This window comes from Miscanthus floridulus, chromosome 1 (assembly GCF_019320115.1).
Source record: "Miscanthus floridulus cultivar M001 chromosome 1, ASM1932011v1, whole genome shotgun sequence".
NCBI lineage: Eukaryota > Viridiplantae > Streptophyta > Magnoliopsida > Poales > Poaceae > Miscanthus > Miscanthus floridulus.
This window is the reverse complement of record NC_089580.1, coordinates 147913230-147933414: the sequence shown is the minus strand read 5'-3', so window position 1 is coordinate 147933414 and position 20185 is coordinate 147913230. Positions and strand designations below refer to the sequence as shown.

The window sequence follows — 20185 nt, the reverse complement described above, 5'->3', positions numbered from 1 at the left end:
TCTTGACTTGGTGCCACTATTGGGTGTTAGGAATCTAACTCCCAAACAAATGATGAAAAGATGATTGGATCGGAAAAGAAATCCTTAAAATCACTTCAAATTTATAAGTCCCTCATCTCCTTAAGAAAAAAGAACTGCTGGCGCCCGGCATCCGATAAAAAATTGATCCGTTGGATGGTACCGTGGACCGGGCCGATTCATTTCCTGACGCGCTTCTACACTCCGCGCCCCCCACCCGTGCCTACTTTTCACGCGCCTACACAGGGTCCCGTGCCCCATGGGGACCGTTGGTGCCCCTTTTCGCTTCCCATGCGCATCCCATGTGCAACACCCGATCTATATTTAAAACATCCAAATGCAACGCTTGCAACATACGTCTGAAGACAGATGAAACACTTGAAACATGCATGTATAGCCATAAAAACATATGCAACATGTGTTTTCCTAAACGCTAAACGGTAAACAGTCGGTCACCTACCGTTTAACCATTATTCGGGCAAAACGTCCCATTAAACGGGCTAAACGGCCAATTAAACGGGGTAAACGGGTGATTAAACGGAAACGGCGCACCACCGCGTAGCGTTTACACGGTGTTTAAACGGGCTAAATGACCGTTTAGGCGAACAGTGCCCAACATCCAGATCTCCTTTTGCAACATTCAAATGAAACACATGCAACATAAGTCTGAAACATCTGAAACACTCGAAACATAGCCATAGCAACATATGCAACATCCAGATTAAACACTTGAAACAATACATCTAAAACACTTAAAACATAGGCTTGCAAGATACATATATTGTTATTACAACATACATATATTGTTATTGCAACATATGCAACATCTCAGATCTACTTTGCAACATCCACACAAAATACTCGAAACATAAGTCTGAAACGCCTGAAACACGGCGTCGCAGGCGGCGGCGGCCTACCTGGTGATGAACTGTGGTAGCCAGCAAGCTTGGGTCAAGGGGACATCGCTCCTTGCGCTCGCGCCCGTCGGCATGGCCTGTCGCTCCTCCTGCTATTCTCCGGCGCCTGCTCGCGGCCTAGGCTAGCGCTCGTTGGTGCGGCCCCGCTGTTGCTGCTCCAGCGCCCTGCTCGCTTGGCCGCAATCGTCCAGCGCCGTCCGCTCGCAGGGGATGGGCGCGCGGCGGGGAGGAATAAGCCTGGCTAGCGTGAGATGCAGGTGCGGCGGCGGTGTCAGGAGTTATTATTGCCTGCAGCTGATGGAGGAGGGATGCCGGTCGCCGGGTCCGAACAAAGAAGAGAAAGGTAGCAACAGTCGGCGGCGGAGATCAGCCTAGCCGGTGCGAGTTGCAAGTCATGCAGCGGCGGCGGCGGAGTCGTTTCTTCGGACTTGGGAATGCCTTTTCGGCTCGGCATGTGCTTTGTGAGGTGGAACGAGGATTTCTTTTGAGAGAGATGAGGGCCAGTCCGCTGCGCCGCAGGCCTGAGAGCCGCATCCGGACGGAGGTGGCCGAGCATTACCGATACTTCATTCATCGATCTGATCTGATGTTGTAGCTGCTCGAACAGAAGAAAGGATCGGACAGTTGGATCGCAGGCTGCAGTGTAGACAGTGGTAGGCGTGACCGCGACAGCCAGCGTGAGCCCGACACCATGCTTCAACGAAGGTAATGGCTCGGCCTGCGAGCCGGCCTGCGAGTGCGACCGATGGTGGATATGCAGTTGTGCATTTTAGGGCGAACGCGGAAAAATTCTTTTATTACTGTATTTTTCTTGTGAAATTGAATTGATATGTGTAAAATTCCTGTAGGATTCCTATAAAATTCCTGTATTTTTTTTTTCAAGAACATGACTTGCATTTCAAACAAACCCTCAGTGGAAACGAGTTAAAAGCCAAATGTCCGTGTTCAGACTTCCAGAGCATGGGTTCATTTGCCGAGTAATGATCACAATTCACATCTATCCGACCTGGATCAATGGAGCTAAAGTTTAGCTCATTCCTTTTAATCACTTTTAGCTTTCTATGGAGGCTAAACTTTAGCCCACTCCTTTTCCATTAGCCCCTTCAAGGTGGTTTAAATAGGGCTACAAGTAGTCCTGTAGGACAAAGGACTCATATTACCTCCATCCACCCCGACGCATGGTTGTGCATGCGTAATAAATTAGGGGCAAATTGGTCATTGTAGGGTAAGGGGTGTAGGGTAAAGGGCTAATCTTTAGTACCTTGATCCAAACAGTACCTGACTAAACTTTAGCCCCAGAGGATGCAAACAGGGCCTCAACATTCTGGGAAAATAAATGGACAAAGCAACATCAGGATAACTTTCATGAAAACATTACAACAGCTGATGTAAATGACAAATCACGTAGAGTAACAACTGATTATGATAATAGATTCATCTCTCAATCAGAGTAACACATATGCTGAATAGATCTTATTCATCGTTTTGCTGTGCTTCCCACAGTTCCAGACACGAGAATCTCATCTAGGGGAAGATGATCTAGGAGCTAGGACTGATCTTGATAGAAACACTGTTCACGCAGTGGCGCTCATCAGTAGGTGTCTTGAAGCCTTCTCCCTTGAACACATGGCCTAAATGCCCACCGCAAGCTGCACATGTGATCTCTACCCTCCTACCATCAGGATCCGGCTGAAACAATGAAATATACACATTTGAAACAGAGAAAGGAGGGGATGTACGAGGTCAAATTAACGGCTACTGAGGCTTACTGTTCGGTTTATGGCTCCTGGAAGCCCCTCAAAGAATGCAGGCCAGCCACAGCCAGAATCAAATTTTGTGGTGGACTTGTACAGGGGAGTCCCGCAGCCAGCACAGTTATAAACCCCATCGCCATAGAATTTGTTGTACTCTCCTGTCCCAGGTAACCTGGACATGAATATGAGCCTAGCTTGAGAACAGATGTTTTATTATTATAGGACCATTTACATGTCAAGTGACAGCTATGATATTATTTTCCTAAATCAAGGTCCAAGCCTCCAAGGTAACAGAAAGTACGGTACTGGAATTGCCAATATATGTTTTCTAGCGATATAGATTTAGTTTATTCCTTTTCAAACTTTATTAATTGAGAATTCATGACTCAACATAGCCTTAAGAGCTTAATAAACCATTCACAGTCACACACACGTACGAACGATCACCTGTAATCACTCCACTCTTCTGATAGAGGTTACAGCTCACAAAACAGCATCACAAACGCTGTTCGCTTTGCTTATAAGCCGTACTTTTCCAGCCAACGAACAGTATTTTTCTCTCACAACAAATCAGTCAATAGTACTTTCAGCCATGGCTTATCAGCCAAGTGAATAGGGCATTGAAATTTGTAAATGTTTGTTATACAACAACAACAACAAAACAACAAAGTCTTTAAATCCCAAACAAGTTGGGGTAGGCTAGAATTAAAACCCAGCAGAAGCAATCAAGATTCAGGCACGTGAATAGCTGTCTTCCAAGCATCTCCTATCTAAGGCTAAGTCTTTGGGTATATTCCATCCTTTCAAGTCTCCTTTTATTGCCTCTACCTAAGTCAATTTCGGTCTTCCTCTATCTCTCTTCTAGTTACTATCCCGACTTAGGATTCCTATACGCATCGGTGCCTCTGGAGGTCTCCATTGGACATGTCCAAACCATCTCAACCGGTGTTGGACAAGCTTTTTTTCAATTGGTGCTACCCCTAATCTATCACGTATATCATCGTTCCGAACTCGATCCCTTCTTGTATGACCGCAAATCCAACGCAACATACGCATTTTCCGCGACACTTATCCGTTGAACATGTCGTCTTTTCGTATGCCAACATTCTGCACCATACAACATAGCAGGTCTAATCGTCAGTCCTATAAAACTTATCTTTTAGCTTCTACAATACCCTTTTGTCACATAGGACACCAGATGCTTGCCGCCACTTCATCCACCCTGCTTTGATTCTATGGCTAACATCTTCATCAATATCCCCATCTCTCTGTAGCATTGATCCTAAATATCGAAATATATCCTTCCTAGGCACTACTTGACCTTCCAAACTAATATCTTCCTCCTCCCGAGTAGTAGTACCGAAGTCACATCTCATATACTCAGTTTTAGTTCTACTGAGTCTAAAACCTTTGGACTCCAAAGTCTTCCGCCATAACTCCAGTTTCTGATTCACTCATGTCCGGCTTTCATCAACTAGCACTACATCGTCCGTGAAAAGTATACACCCAAGGGATGTCCCCTTGTATGTCCCTTGTGACCTCATCCATCACTAAGGCAAACAGATAAGGACTCAAAGCTGACCCTTGATGTAGTCCTATCCTAATCGAAAAGTCATCCGTGTCTCCATCACTTGTTCGAACTCTAGTCACAACATTATTGTACATGTCCTTAATGAGCCCGACGTACTTCGTTGGGACTTTATGTTTGTCCAAAGCCCACCAAATAATATTCCTTGGTATTTTATCATAAGCCTTCTCCAAGTCAATAAAAATCATGTGTAGGTCCTTCTTCTTCTCCCTATACCACTCCATAACTTGTCTTGTTAAGAAAATGGCTTCTATGGTTGACCTTCCGGGCATGAAACCAAATTGGTTCATAGAGACCCGCGTTATTGCTCTCAAGCGATGCTCGATAACTCTTTCCTATGGCTTCATAGTATGGCTCATCAACTTAATTCCCCGGTAATTAGTACAACTTTGAATATCCCCTTTATTCTTGTAGATCGGTACCAATATACTTCTCCTCCACTCATTAGGCATCTTGTAAATGTTTGTTATACAGGTGGTAAATACTAATAATTAATTACCAAAAGTGGTGAGACCAGAATCACCTTCAAGCAATGTTTTCCTAAACGGTAAACGGTCTTTAGACTGTTTACACGGTGCTTAAATGAAGTTAAACGGTCTAAACGGTTTTGTACTTTTAAAAAAAATATACATATAATTATATATGTGCATGTAAAAAATCAAGTATTCTAGCATTTATACAAATTTATCCGAGTAAAAATCAATTATTTTGGTATGTATATATATTTATGCGTGTGAAAAGAACTAAATATAGATATTTATGCATGTAACATATCAAGTGTACACATTTATAAATATAATAAACTTAAGTATACAAATTTATCCATACAAAACTGAACTAGATTTACCTCGTGTTCGACTAAACGGACGTTTAAACAGCTGTTTAGCCCGTTTAATGTTGTTTATCTCCGTTCCGTTTAGGCCGTTTTTTTCTTTTTTTTACCATTTAAATGGTCAACCGTTTAATTTCTGTTTACCCCCTAAACAAAACAGTTTACCATCGTTTACCGTTTACTGGCCGTTTAAATGGCCGTTTAATCCGTTTAGGTGAACACTACCTTTAGGAGGTGGTTACCTACTGATTGGCAAAATATATGGGATATGATTTGGGCCGAGGTGGAGAAATTCCAATTATCTGACAATTCTGATAAAATTGGCTGGAAATTTGGTAAGAATGGTAATTTTACTGTCAATTCAGTCTATGAGTGCTTAACTAATGAAGATTCTGGATATCATTACAAACACATCTGGAAAGGGAAGATCCCTGCTAAGATTAAATTTTTCATGTGGCTAATGAAAAATGAGGCAATTCTTACCAAAGACAACATGTTAAGTAGGAAATGGAATGGTAATCCTGAATGCTATTTCTGTGATCGACATGAATCTATTGATCACCTCTTCTTTACATGTGCTGTTGCTCGGGCTGTATGGGCTTGTGTTGCTAGATGTCTAAGAGCTGACGACATTCCTGTGAATCTTTCTCATTGTTGGGCATGGCTAGATAAATGGCTCCCTCAAGACAGCAGTATCGGGCGTGCCGGCAATATCGGGCGTACCGGCGTTGTGCTACCTAATCCCCGTACGGCTTCTGACAGGAGTACCTGTTGACCACGCCGCCCGCCGAAACGGAGTGGAGCGCCGCGACCAGCTGACGACATCTGCGTATAGCGCCAGTGACGAACAGAGCCACGACATGGAGCCATCACCGTCATCATCTACAGGACCGGCGGGACCCACATAAAGGAGATGAAGGACACCGCAACCCTAGGGGCCTTCTTCTCCTTCGCTTTTCTCCTTTTCTCTCTCTTTCTCTCTCTATGTAATCCGCGCCTTCCCCATCACCTATAAAAGGGGAAGCTGTCAAGGGCGTCGGCTCCTAGAGTAGCAGGACCGCGACTACGGAGCTCGTACCCTCGCTCCGTCCTCGCCGGCGTGGTTATGCCCCACAGCCGTCGGCTTGAGAAGAGATAGAGGTTAAGGATAATAATCTTGCTTAATTTCTCAAGTCCCGATTACAATGCATAAATAGCCTATGGCTTAACTGAAAATAGAAACCAATCTCCTAAACATGAGGGAGATAACTTGATCCTAAACTTAAGGGATTGACTAGCCTAGCCACCGTTCGGTTGTGGCTTCTCTGCATGCGTGGCGAGACCCAGGCTCGCGGCGCGCTCAGCCGCCCGCCGTACGTCGCGGGCGCGCCTCCTCCTCGTGTACCCGATGCCCCACATGACATCTCTCCCCTCCTCGACGACCGGCTTGTCCTCAAGCCGGAACGCAGGGTACTTGGCGGTGAAGGTCGCCACATCTTCCCATGTTGCTGATGCGGCCGGTTCTCCTGTCCAGCGAATAAGGACCTGTGGAACGCCGCGGGCGAGCCTGGTGCGCACGGCGCGCTCTGGTTGAGGCAGGACAGCGCCATGATGAACGGCTGGCAGAGGCGGGGGAGCGTCGGGCGGCGTACCGACCCATTTCTTCAGTAATCCCACATGAAAGACGTCGTGGAGCTTGGCGTTCGGCGGTAGCTCAAGACGCACTGCGACCTCATTGATCAGCTCTGTAACTTTGTAGGGGCCAAAGAACCTGGGCTGTAGCTTGCCGCGTGGTGCTTTGGAGAGCGACGCGACCGGGCGGTGACGTAGGCGGAGGAGTACCCAGTCGCCGACGGCGAAGGAGACGGCGCGGTGCGACTTGTCGTAGTATCGCTTCTGGGTTGCTTGGGCCTGCTCCAGACGGTGCCGGACGTCATCCAAGAACTCCGCGCGTTCCTCCATGGATCGAGCCACTGCGGCCACGCGGGTGTCGCCAGGCTCATACGAGCGGATGCAGGGGGGGTCGCGACCGTAGACCACCTTGAAGGGTGTATCGCGCAGCGACGACTGGTACGCGGTGTTGTAGGTGTACTCCGCCCACGGTAGCCAGCGGAGCCAGTCGCGTGGCCTGTCGCCGGTGAAGCAGCGCAGGTACATGGCGATGACGCGGTTGGCCGCCTCAGTCTGACCGTCGGACTGTGGGTGGAACGCCGTCATCATGTGCAGCTTGGGACCCAGCAACCTCATGAGTTCGCGCCAGAAGGTGGAGGTGAACACGGGGTCCCGGTCGGAGACCATGGACTGTGGTATGCCATGGAGGCGGACGATGTCGGAGAAGAACGCCTGAGCCACTGATTCGGCGGAGTACGGATGTGCCAACGGGATGAAGTGGCAATATTTGCTGAAGCGATCCACCACGGTCAAGATGACCGACTTGCCGCGCACCTTTGGTAGAGCTTCAATGAAGTCGAGGCCGATGTCCGTCCAGACGCCGGTCGGCACGGGCAAGGGCATCAGCAGACCGGCCGGCTGGAGGTGTTCCGTCTTGAAACGCTGGCAGGTGGCGCATGCCCGCACGAAGTCCTGGACGCGCCGGCGCATGTCGGGGAAGTGGACGTCGCGGCGCAGGCGGTGGAGCGTGCGCTGCACGCCCTCGTGGCCGTCGTCGTGTACCGCGGCAAGGATCTCGTCCAGCAGCGGGGAGGCCGGAGGGATGTAGAGACGGCCGTCGAACGTGATCATGCCGTCCTTGAGCGCCCACGGCGCTGCCCGATCGCCCGCGGCTAGTTCGTCGCGGATGGCCACCAGAGCCGGGTGAACAGCCTGCTCCTGCCTGAGTCTGTCGATGTAGTCGAACCGCGGGGAGGAGATGGCCAGCACTGCGCCGTCGGGCGTGTCGCGCCGGGACAAAGCGTCAGCGACGACGTTCTGGGCGCCCGGCTTGTACTCCACCACGAAGTCGAACCCGAGAAGTTTGCCGACCCAATGATGCTGCGGGATCGTGGCAAGTCGCTGGTCGAGGAGGTACTTGAGGCTGTAGTGGTCCGTCCGGACGGTGAAGCGGCGGCCCCAGAGGTACGGACGCCAGTGGCGCACCGCGTGGACGAGGCCGATCAGCTCCCGTTCGTAGGCGGCCAACGCTCGGTGACGAGGCGCGACCGGCCGGCTGAAGAAGGCGATGGGATGCTTGTCCTGGAGGAGCACCGCACCGAACCCATGTGTGGAGGCGTCGCACTCGACGATGAACGCCTGGGAGAAGTCCGGCAGCGCCAAGACCGGGGCCGAGGTGACGGCGGTCTTGAGGGCCGTGAACGCCGCCGTCGCGTCCGCGGTCCACGTGAAGCCCTCCTTCTTCAACAGCGACGTGAGCGGCGCGGCGATGGTCCCATAGTCCTGCACAAACTTGCGGTAGTATCCCGCGAGGCCCAAGAACGCGCGGACGGCGCGGACGGAACGCGGTGGGGGCCACTCGGCCACGGCCTGCACCTTGGCCGGGTCCATGGCGACGCCGGTGTCGGAGATCACGTGGCCGAGGTAGGAGATGGAGGACGCCCCGAATGCGCATTTCGAACGCTTGACGAACAGCTGGTGCTGCTGCAGCACGGTGAGCACGGCACGGAGGTGGCGGAGGTGGTCGGCCCAGGACGAGCTGTAGATCAAAATATCGTCAAAAAACACCAGGACAAATCGGCGGAGAAATGGGCGCAGGACATCATTCATCAGCGCCTGGAAGGTGGCCGGCGCATTGCATAACCCGAACGGCATGACGATGAACTCATATAAGCCGTCATGGGTGCGGAACGCCGTCTTGGCGATGTCCGCGGGCTTCATGCGGACTTGGTGGTAGCCCGAGCGTAGGTCCAGCTTGGTGAAGAACTTGGCGCCGTGGAGTTCGTCGAGCAGCTCGTCGACGACCGGGATCGGGTAGGCGTCCTTGACCGTGATGGCGTTGAGGGCACGGTAGTCGACGCAGAAACGCCATGTCCCGTCGGCCTTTTTGACGAGCAGCACCGGTGATGAGAACGCCGACGAGCTCCTACGGATGAGCCCCTGGTCCAGCATCAGCGCGCACTGGCGCTCCAGCTCGTCCTTGTGTGTGGCGGGGTAGCGGTACGGGCGCACGGCGACGGGCTGGGCGCCGGCGTGGAGCGTGATGCCGTGGTCGCGGGAGCGCGGAGGAGGCAGCCCCTGAGGCTCGGCGAAGACCGTGGCGAAGGAGTGCAGCAGCTCGTCGAGGAGGGACGCGGAGGCCGTGGTCGAACAGTTGGCCGGCGCGGACGTCCCTTGAACACACGGCCAAACGATCGGCCGGCCTTGCTGGAGGAACGACATCATGCGGCGCTGGAAGTCCCATGTGACCGGGCCGAGGGTCCCGAGCCATTGAGCCCCCAGCACGACGTCGTACCCCGCGAGCGGCATGACGAAGAGGTCGGTGGTGAAGATCTCGCCGTGGATGGAGAACGCGACGCGGGGGAGCACGCCGGGACAGGCGACGCGCTCACCGTTGGCCACCGTCGCCGTCATGCGGGGCCGCGCGGTGATCGGGAGCCCGGTGCGCCGCGCCGCGGCCTCCGAGATGAAGCTGTGGGAGGAGCCCGAATCCAGGAGCGCGGAGAAGATGGAGCCGCCGATGGTGACGCCGACCTGCAGGGTGTCGGTGAAACGGACCCCGGCGATGGCGGAGAGGGAGAAGCACGGCGACTCCGCTGTAGCCGTCCCCGGTTCGACCTGGATGGCGAACGCCTCCGTATCCCCGAGGCCGTCCGCGGCCGCGGCGTTGTCGTCGGGCGCGCCATCGATCTCGACCCCATCGAGGAAGAAGATCCTCTTGCAGAAGCGGTTGTGGCCTCGGGTGTAGCGCTCGTTGCAATTGAAGCAGAGGTTGAGGCGGCGCCGTTCCGCCATCTCCTCCGGGGTGAGACGCCTCTGTTGCCCATCGGCACGACCCGGTTGGGCGGCCGCAGGTGGCGCAGGCAGCGCGAGGAGTGGAGGCGGTGCCGGGAGTGCGGCCCGTGGGGGTGGCGGCGCCGCTGGTTGGCCGCGCGGTGGTGCTCGAGGCGGGTGCGGTACCGGGCGGTCCGCCTCCATCAATTCCACCTGCCGCGCCAAACTTATGGCGGCGGCGAGCGTATCCGGGCCGTGGATGCGTACGGCGTGGCTCAGCGGAGGTCCCAGTCCGCCCGTGAAGAGTTGTACCCGCTGTTCCTCGTCGAGATGACCCGCGCGTGGGAGCAGAGCCTGGAAGCGGCTGGCGTACTCGTCCACCGTTCCAGTACGGCGGCACTCGGTGAGTTCAAACAACGGGGCGGCGCGGAGGGCCGGGCCGAACCGGAGGTTGAGGAGATCCTTGAAGTGCCCCCAGGACGGTGTGCCCTCGTCATCTTGGAGCTGCACGTACCAGAGCTGGGCGACGTCGTCCAGGTGATAGGACGCCGTGCGCACCCGCTCTTCCGGCATGGTTCGGTGCTGCCGGAAGTACGCCTCGCACTTGTTGAGGAAGAGGAGGGGATCGACCGTGCCGTCAAAGCGGGGAAAATCCCACTTCTTGGGTCTTGGAGAGAATTCGGAGTCGCGGTGGCCGTCCGTCCCGTGGCCGTCGGCAGCGGCAGAGGACGACGCCGTCTTGTCCTTCATGGCGGCCATGTCCGACTTGAGGGTCTTCATCTCCGCGGTTATGGTCTTCAGCATCTCCAAGAGCTCGGAATTGGAAGGCTCCGTCATGGTGGTGGCTGGGTTGGTGGAGGAGGCAGAGGAAGATGTCGGGGATGGCAGGTCGGGCGGTGGGTGCTGGGGTTCGGCGGCTGGCGTGGGGGCTGGTGGAGCGGCGGCGGAGGAGGAAGAAGATCGGCTGGATCGCGATACCAGGTTGTCAATGGCGTCGGCTCCTAGAGTAGCAGGACCGCGACTACGGAGCTCGTACCCTCGCTCCGTCCTCGCCGGCGTGGTTATGCCCCACAGCCGTCGGCTTGAGAAGAGATAGAGGTTAAGGATAATAATCTTGCTTAATTTCTCAAGTCCCGATTACAATGCATAAATAGCCTATGGCTTAACTGAAAATAGAAACCAATCTCCTAAACATGAGGGAGATAACTTGATCCTAAACTTAAGGGATTGACTAGCCTAGCCACCGTTCGGTTGTGGCTTCTCTGCATGCGTGGCGAGACCCAGGCTCGCGGCGCGCTCAGCCGCCCGCCGTACGTCGCGGGCGCGCCTCCTCCTCGTGTACCCGATGCCCCACATGACAGAAGCAGGACGCCCCATGGGAGAGACATGAGCACACGGCTGAGCGGCAGAACAAACTCTCAGCATTTTTTAAAACTTTCACTAGAGACTTGGGACATTCTTTCTCTCTTGCCCGTTTGTAACCCCTACTATAAACTAGTGCCAGTAACACGAGCAGCAGCAGACTGAACGTAGGGACATTCCGTCCGAACCAGTATAAATCATTGTGTCCTCTGAGCACACCATCCGGGCCAGACACGCAGATACAAATTTACTAGCCGGTGGTTCGAAACACCGATAGTTGGCGCACCAGGTAGGGGCTTATTGCGCGTCTCGACGTCCACATCAGGCCTCGGATGGCTAGTCACAGCGTCAGCTGGGTCCCGGGCGTGCACGTGCGCTTCGGGAGCCTGGACTTCATCGTCACGACGGAGGGAGAGTTGGCGCAGGCTCCCGCCGCCGTCCAGCCTATCCACTCCGTCGGACCATACCTGGGGACTCACGTCACCAGCAGTATCGGACATGCCGGCGCTGTGCTGCCTAATCCCCGTACGACTTCCGACAGGAGTACCTGTTGACCACGCCACCCGCAGGAACGAAGTGGAGCGCCACGACCGGCTGACGACACCTGCGTATAGCGCCAGTGACGAACAGGGCCGCGACGTGAGCCATCCCCGTCATCATCTACAGGACCGACGGGACCCGCATAAAGGAGATGAAGGACGCCGCGACCCTGGAGGCCTTCTTCTCCCTCGCTTTTCTCCTTTTCTCTCTTTCTCTCTCTGTAACCTGCGCCTTCCCCTTCACCTATAAAAGGGGAAGCAAGACGCCCCATGAGAGGGACACGAGCACACGGCTGCACAAACTCTCAGCACTTTTCAATCCTTCCACCAGAGACCTGGGACCTTCTCCCTCTCTCGCCCGTTTGTAACCCCTACTACAAACTAATGCTGGTAACACGCAACAGTAGACTGGACGTAGGGACATTCCGCCCGAACCAGTATAAATCCTTGTGTCCTCCGAGCACGCCATCCGGGCTAGACGCGCAGATATAAATTTACTAGCCGGTGGTTCGAAACACCGACAAGGAGGAAGCAACCATTTGCTGGGCGATATGGAAAGCAAGGAATAAAGCTTGCTTCGATAAGAAGCTGATTAAAAATCCTTTGGAGATTGTGTCATGCTGGAGCCCTCATGAAATTTTGGACAGGTCTCTTTGCAGAAATGGACAACGAGGCGCTGGAGAACGGGGTCAACACGATGCTAAAAGTGGCCATGGAGATCCTGGCGTCCAAGCGAAGCAAGATGTCGCCACCCTCGGACAACTAAGTTTCAGGTTACAAAAGTGATGTTCAACCATATGGTGAGCTGCTGTGAGGGAGAAGAAGCTGCGTAGTTAATGAAAAGTTTTTTCTAGTCTGATAGTTGTCTCTCTGGCGTGGTGCTGCTATCTTCTGTATTAGAGTCTTGCTGTTTTTCTTTCAACGTCTTGGTTTGTCAGCAGGCTAAGAAACTCTTAGTTCTTCTGTTAGCCCACCTGGTTAAACTCTTTTCTGGTAGTAGCATAGTCTCCTCTTGCGCTGGAGGTTAAGCGCATTCTGTAATCTTCTATGATCTTGTTAACTGAGTATTTCAGTTCGCTGAATGGAAATGGGGAATCTCCCCGTATCAAAAAAAGGCGGTAAGAAATTTGTGCTATAATTTTACCCACAAGATATTCCAATTATAGCCGACTGACAATTGGATCTGGAAGTTATGGTAGACTGTATACCAACTCTGATAAGGAGGAATGATGATTAGCACATGGCCTGCAGGTATAATAGACTGTACGCCCAACCTTGCTAAGTAATAGGGGCTTTTTCCAATGAACATACAGTGGACCCAAATTATACAGAGGAAGTGTTTTACTTCCAATCAGTATTTCAAATCACAGGCCATGACATCTAGCGATTTGCCTCCTCAAATAGCTAATCGTCGAAAAAATCAGGCTATAGCGGCTAAATTGTACTACATGGGAGCAAATAGCTAAATCCTCCCCAAACACTTATATCCAGAGATTTAAAACCCTGCTGGATCCATATTATCACCCCCCCCCCCCCCCCCCCCCCCCCCCCCCCCCCCGCCCCAACCCCCAATCTCTCTGTACAGCCAATCAGCAGTACTCTTCCAACACAAGATAATGTTTCATGCTCTCTGCGAATCATATTTACTCTGTTTCAAATTGTAAGTTGTTATTTCGGCTTTACAGGTACGTAGCTTTTGCTATGCACCCAGATATTCGCTATCTAGAAAAGCCAAAATAAACTTACAGTTTGTAACACAAGGAGTACTTTAGTTTGGCCACTGGAATTGCTCAAATCCACATGTCAACAGAGCAGCAACTACATGTGTTTCTCTTAAACCAAGAGACCCGATCGTGTTAAGAAATGAGAAATCGAACCATAAGGATATTTAAAGTCAAGTGTCTGAACTTAGATGCATGACAAGGCTAACATGTTGGCATTTTTTTTTCTCTAGACTCATTCTATATCAGAAGTCAACTTGAAGACTGAAACTGGAGAATAGTTTGAGACCGAAATACAAGAGTACTTGGCGCAACCCTCGATGAACTAGACGAACAACAATCTGAAAGAGGAGGTAGAATCCCTCCGTCGGCAACTCTAGGGCGGGTTCAAATATCAGTAATCAGTAATCTCAACTAACCGGTGGCCATGGGTCCTGACATCGAAGTCGACGGCCACTAGTATCAGACAACGGACTTACGAAGAACCTCAAACAGGATCCGATCGGATCGAATCGATCCACGGGCACGGGAAGTAGATCAGATGAACAACAGATAAGCAGCAGCCCCAGCCATAAATCAATTGTCATTAGCGGCAGTCGCTTAGGGAAAAGGAGGAGGGGGGTAGAGTACTGACTCGGTGCCCTTCTGGCGGAGGATGCGGAACTGCTCGGGGGAGAGGACGGCGCGCCACTCCTCCTCGCTCCTCTGCTTGCTGTTATCACCCGACGCCATCGCCGCAGCAGGAAGGAAAAGAGAAAACACCGGCCTCGCTAAAGGAGCAGGGGGGAAGAGCCGAAGAGGATATGTATGGCTGCGATGGAGCGACGTACGGAGTAGTAACGGCAGTCACCAACCGTTTTTTATGGATTTGTAGGTACTCACTTCATTTCTACATACATTGTATCCGGACATATTCCAAATCAACGAAAACTATGGATTAAAAAAAAATCAAAATATGTTATAATTTAGAATCGAGGAAGTATTTATTACACAGATTTCATGGGTCGTATGTTACGCTGGTACTCATGTGATCCCTATGTAAAAAAAATCAGCTGCTCCCTGTCCCACAACAGTGTTGTTATGTTATTCATGTCGATCAAACTTTCTTAAGTTTATAGAAAATATTAGTATTATTTATATCTTTAAACAATTTATTATGAAAATAGATTTAACGATCTATCATACCTAATGATACTAACTAGTAAATATCAACGGGAAAAAACTATCTGAAAGAATCAAGATGCCTAAGAGAAGGGGTGAATTGGACTAATTCTAAATTTCTTTGCAATAATTAAATCCTACGGTTAGCCCAATTAACCACTTGTGCCTAGAAAGTGTTTCTAATGTTCTACCGCACAAAAAGTCCTGCAACCTAAGTTTCAATCCTACTCTAGCATGTCAATTCTATGAATGTAAAGACAAGTATTGAATTGCTCAAAGTAAATGCTCAAAGTAAAGAGAGAAGGAGGAACGCGGCGATGTTTTGCCGAGGTATCGGAGAGTCGCCACTCCCCACTAGTCCTTGTTGGAGCACCCGCGCAAGGGTGTAGCTCCCCCTTGATCCGCGCAAGGATCAAGTGCTCTCTACGGGTTGATTTTTTGACACTCCGTCGCGGTGAATCACCTACAATCGCTCACAACTTGAGTTGGGTCATCCACAAGCACCGCCGGATGATCACCAAGCTCTCAGTCACCACCAAGCCGTCTAGGTGATGGTGACCACCAAGAGTAACAAGCACGAACTATCACTTGACCACGACAAGCCTAATGAGAAGGGTGCATGCACACTTTGCTACTCTTAATCTTACTAATGAGGGCTTTCTTTGGGATTCTAAAATCTCAATCACCTCACTAGGATCTTGCTCTTTTTGGCACTCTCAAAGGTGTTTCTTAGCTGTTGGAATGAGCAAAAGTATCCCCACACACGAATAAATAAAGTATTTATAAGCATGGCTGAAAAACAAACCGTTATGTGCCCCTGCGGGATGACCGGACGCTCTAGTCATGTTGACCGGACGCTCCGATCAGTTCACCCCGAATTCCAGTGATCAAATGGTGACCGGACGCGTCCGGTCGTGATTTTCCCTCTCTGGAACCTTACTGAAGTCGACCGGACGCTAGGACTCAGCGTCCGGTCACTTCACCTCTCAGCGTCCAGTCACTTCTAGACGACTTCACCTTGATCAAATGAACTGACCGGACTTTGCGCCAGCATCCGGTCACACCGAAGCCAGCGTCCGGTCAGCATTTCACCCTCCATTCACTTCTAACTTTCGATCATACGTGAATGAAGATTGCTCCAATGGATCTAAGGGCTTTTTAGGAGCTACCTAGTGCTAGGTTTAGCAAGTGTGCACCACACCTAACTCACTAGACTCACCTAGGTCAAGCTACTCGTCCATACCCCCCTTAATAGTACGGCCAAAGGAAAAACAAAGTCCTAAACTACTCTAAGTGTCTCTTCAACTCTAATCGACACTTAGAACTAGTCCATCCTTAACCTTGCCATCCATCCTTTGAAAACCGAAACGATTTCCATCGTAGGGGCATGACCACCATGATAGCCCAATCGATCTCCATTACCGTGACCTAACTTATTTGCCTCTGCAAAACACACAGTAATCATGTATTGTCATTAATCACCGAAACCCAACTAGGGGCCTAGATGCTTTCAATCTCCTCCTTTTGGTGATTGATGACAATACCACCTCGAGTATGTGAAAGAGTTGAGGTTTTTAACATGCTTGGTTCATATAAGCTTTTGATAATAAGAACAAAAGAGTTAGGCAAGCTTATATGACCTAAGCCAACATGATGTACTTAAAAGATATGAAATAAGCATGAGTACAAATAATAAAGCTCATTTACATCGGAGTAAAACGCAGAAGCAAAGCAAATGAGCATAGCACAAGTGATGACATATAAATAATTCAAAGTAGAGAGCACACTTGTCATATATCACGATCACGTAGATATCACTATCACATAGATATAGTTTGATGCGTAAAAGTAAACACACGAATGCATAATAGTGTATCACACATAAAACTCCAAATGTAATAGATAATCTAATAGATAAACTAAGCTCCCCCTAGATATGTCGCTCCCCCTAAGACTAACATACTTGATCCCTCTCCTCCTTTGGCGTCAAACACCAAAACCTAAGGGTCGGTCGGCGGGGCTGCAGTGGACGAGTCGGGCACTGAGGTACGAGGAGCGAGCTAGAACTGAGTGCCATCATCATCTGAACTAGAGCTCTAAGCAGTCTGACCCTCTGTAGCTGGAAGCGACGCTGAAGCGGTTTGGGTCGGATCAACAACTGGAGCTGCTGTAGACTGTGCAGGTATGACTAGAGCAGTCGGCTCTGATGATGCCACTGAGGAAGGGAGCGTGTCTGTAGTCCCGGTAATAGGTGCAACTATAGAAGGACCTAGGACATGTAAATATGGCGGAGTAGGCTGCCCTGTCAACTCATTGAAAGTCGCTCAAAGACTCCTGGAGACTGAGGTATCTGGCACTAGCAGCGAGGAAGTCTGAGCCGGTGTGAAGCCCGTCTAAAGAGGTGTGAACTACGGGGCTAACATCGGTGAGGCAAACCACTGAGACACCTGGTCTATAGGTGAAGCAAGCTGTGCTGGTGGCTGTCTCTGACTCTGAAGCCAACTAGGCTATAAAGCTAGAGTCATAAAAGTGGTGGCAGTCTGACCAAGCTGGGGTGAAGGCTGTGGCGGTGGAACCCCAATAGCTGTCACAACATGCTGCATAAACCCAAGTAGCTGCTGCTGCTGATGCATGGCCTGCTGTTGCTGCTGTATGGTCTGCTGCTGCCGCTAAAACTCATCCTGTCGAGTCTAAAACTGTGCAAAAGTGGCGGCGGTCTCCTGAGCCTAACGAGCCTGATCCTGCCTCATTCGCTCAAGTATGGTAAGTAGAGCAGGGTCTGTCTGCGGTGTAGGTGGAGCTAAACTGGAGCTACCGGCCTCATGGTCATGTCATCGAGAAGGCATCTAAGGAATGTCCCAGTAGTTCTCATCTGAGTTGTCACTGGGGTCGCTCTCGACCATCCCCTCCTGCTGAGCATCAAGCTCATCCTCCTCTATAGCTACTATGCCCCTGATAGTCTCATTCTGCTGAACTGCAGTCTCTAACACCTCTAGACGTTGGCTCAGCTGGCTAGGTGTCCTCACTGCACTATGTTGGATCATCTGAGTCATGTTGTATGCAGGGAACTCTGTAGTAGCACCATTGTACTCTACCAGCATTTCTGGTGGCCTCACAGTAACTGCCGTGTGGATCAGGAATGTAATCTAGTGAGTATATGGCAGCTGCATGTGACCCCTGAACCCCTCTGCAATAGTATCCTCCATCTCTGATAGAAGAAGATCCCAAATGTCAAACACTGTCTGTTGCATCAGAGAGTTTAGTGTAACACCCTGGTGTTACATTGTAATGTTTTGCTAAAACATTTTGTAAGCATCGAAATTATGTGCATTTGTGTATGATAGGCTTTATAATCAGTGTTTGGCATTGAAACATTTTTACGAAACGGGAAAGCAAAGGTTATGTTTCGTGTCACATAACATAATTGTTATCTTAATCGAATTCTTGTTAAAACAAAATGTTATGAAACGTTTCACGAACGGCGATAAAAATGTGTGGTCGAAGACATGGATGGCTAGCGAGTACGCCTCGGGGGTCGGGTTTGGGATTCGACGTGAAACCATTCGAATCGACGTCTTTCGCGTAAGGTTTTAGAAGAGGTCGACGGAGCCACCTTTGACAATATTTGTAGAACGATTGGCTTAAGGAGTAGAACCATGTCGCGACTGAGGGTGATGGCTCGGTGTACTCTTTTTCGCATCGAGCAATTGGCTTAGCGTTTGGAGCGCGGCGTACACGTTTTCTAGCTGCTTTAAATATCATGCACGCCACCTGGCTGATCACTGGGCACGGTCACCATCCCCCCTGGCTTGCCAGCGCACTCTGCCGCACGGGCCGCACCCGCTGCCACCCGGCTGAGCCCACCGCTGTGCCCGGCTGCGCTCACGACGCCGTTCACGCGCACAACCCGTGCGTCCTGCCCACCTGCTCGCTACTGCCCGCCTGCGACCTCTGCCCCGCTGCTGCTCGCCTCGGCAGCCAACGCGTTGTGCCCTGGCCACCGGCCGTGCTCTGCCAGCACCTTGCCCTACCCCACTATGGCCGTGGTTGCGCTAGGTCTCGCATCCGCGTCGCCAGCGACTACGCTCGGCACCGCTCCATTGACTCCCTTGGCCGCTTGCGCGCTAGAAGACTGCCTGCTTCACAGTCACCTCGGTGTCGTGTCCGTAGTGTCGTTGCCTGGCGCTGTCCGCAGATGAGCCATATCGAGTCTCGTTGTTTGCTGCAGCGGCCGTGCGGATGGCTGTCTGGAGCACGCCTTGAGGTTCCCTGTGGCCAGGCACGTCGGTACCTCGTGTTGACCTCCGCAGACGAGCCATGCCGCGCCGTGAGCTCCCCTGTCTCCGCTGTCGCCGTGACTGGCGGGGCCAGCTTTCCAATTTGCTGTGGTAAATGAACCGTGCCTCAATTGGCCGTGCTCGCAGCTCCGTTGGGCAGTCGGTCGCCCATCCTGCCCCACATAGCCGCCTGTAGCTCAGTCCTATGCGCCAATTTTGAAGGGCCGAGCTTTCGGGCCATTAAGACCCGGAGTGCCTGCGCCGTCGGCTTTCTTCGCCACCAAAGCAGCTCGGTCAAATTCCTCGCCCCACTAGCCTCCCCTTCAGTCGGTTGTCACCATGCTCACCACATCCTAGACCCTACCACTATAGTGCAGCCCGTGGCATGGCCGTGCCATTGCCGTGCTCCGCTGTACTCATCACGCGCATGTGGCCGGCTTATCCTGAGCCATCTCCGATCGTTTCTTCACGTCTTCCAGTTCCATGGTGAGTCGCTGGTACTCATCCACTCCTTGTTTTGTCCTGGCAGTGCTGATGTTCATCAGAACGGCATCACCATACTTGCAGGGTGCCCACCGTCGTGGTTCGAGCTCGCTGCGACGTCTCGGCGCGTGTGTCTCCGCCCTACGATTTGCGTTCGCACGTAGGTGAGTGTCGGCTCTTCTTTTTAGTAAGGGGAGGGCTAGGGTGGCCGACGTAGATGTCCAGTGCCGCGCCATCGTGCCGGTGCGCGCCCTGGATGGTCAGGGGCTTCGCCGCGGTGAAGACGTATAAGTCGGAGGGTGCTGTTGTAAAAGCGCAGACTGATTCAATAGTGATGTAGAGTTCGCTGCTATTCCGTTGTTGTTCGGGGGTGCCTGTGCATAAGCGCCTTCGCGCGCAGGCCGTCACCGTCGCGAGCCGTTGGCCGGCTGGGCCACGCCTCCGTGTGGGCCTCGCGTTGGCCTTCCGTCGTGCGCGGGCGGGGTAACACGTTGGATCGGGCCGCGCGTTGTGGGCCGGCAAAGGAGGTTTCGGTTTTCATTATTTCCTGGAATTTGAAATGCTTATTTATTTCCTGTTATGAATCCGACTTCGATAAATCATAGTAAATTGCATGGTTGTCCAAAAATAGCAAAACTAAGTTTGTTAGGTTTGCAAAAATGTCATCTAC

General features: G+C 51.6%; 1 protein-coding gene across 1 annotated transcript; it reads right to left on the bottom strand.

Moving 5' to 3' along the window:
* Nucleotides 1–2340: 2340 nt before the first annotated feature.
* On the bottom strand, nt 2341–14394 carry LOC136543588 (peptide methionine sulfoxide reductase B5-like). Its single transcript, XM_066535989.1, has 3 exons — nt 14229–14394; nt 2705–2861; nt 2341–2624 (listed from the first exon to the last, which is right to left on the bottom strand). The coding sequence occupies exons 1-3, from the start codon at nt 14324–14326 to the stop codon at nt 2475–2477; spliced, it is 405 nt and encodes a 134-aa protein (XP_066392086.1). The 5' UTR covers nt 14327–14394; the 3' UTR covers nt 2341–2474.
* Nucleotides 14395–20185: the final 5791 nt, after the last annotated feature.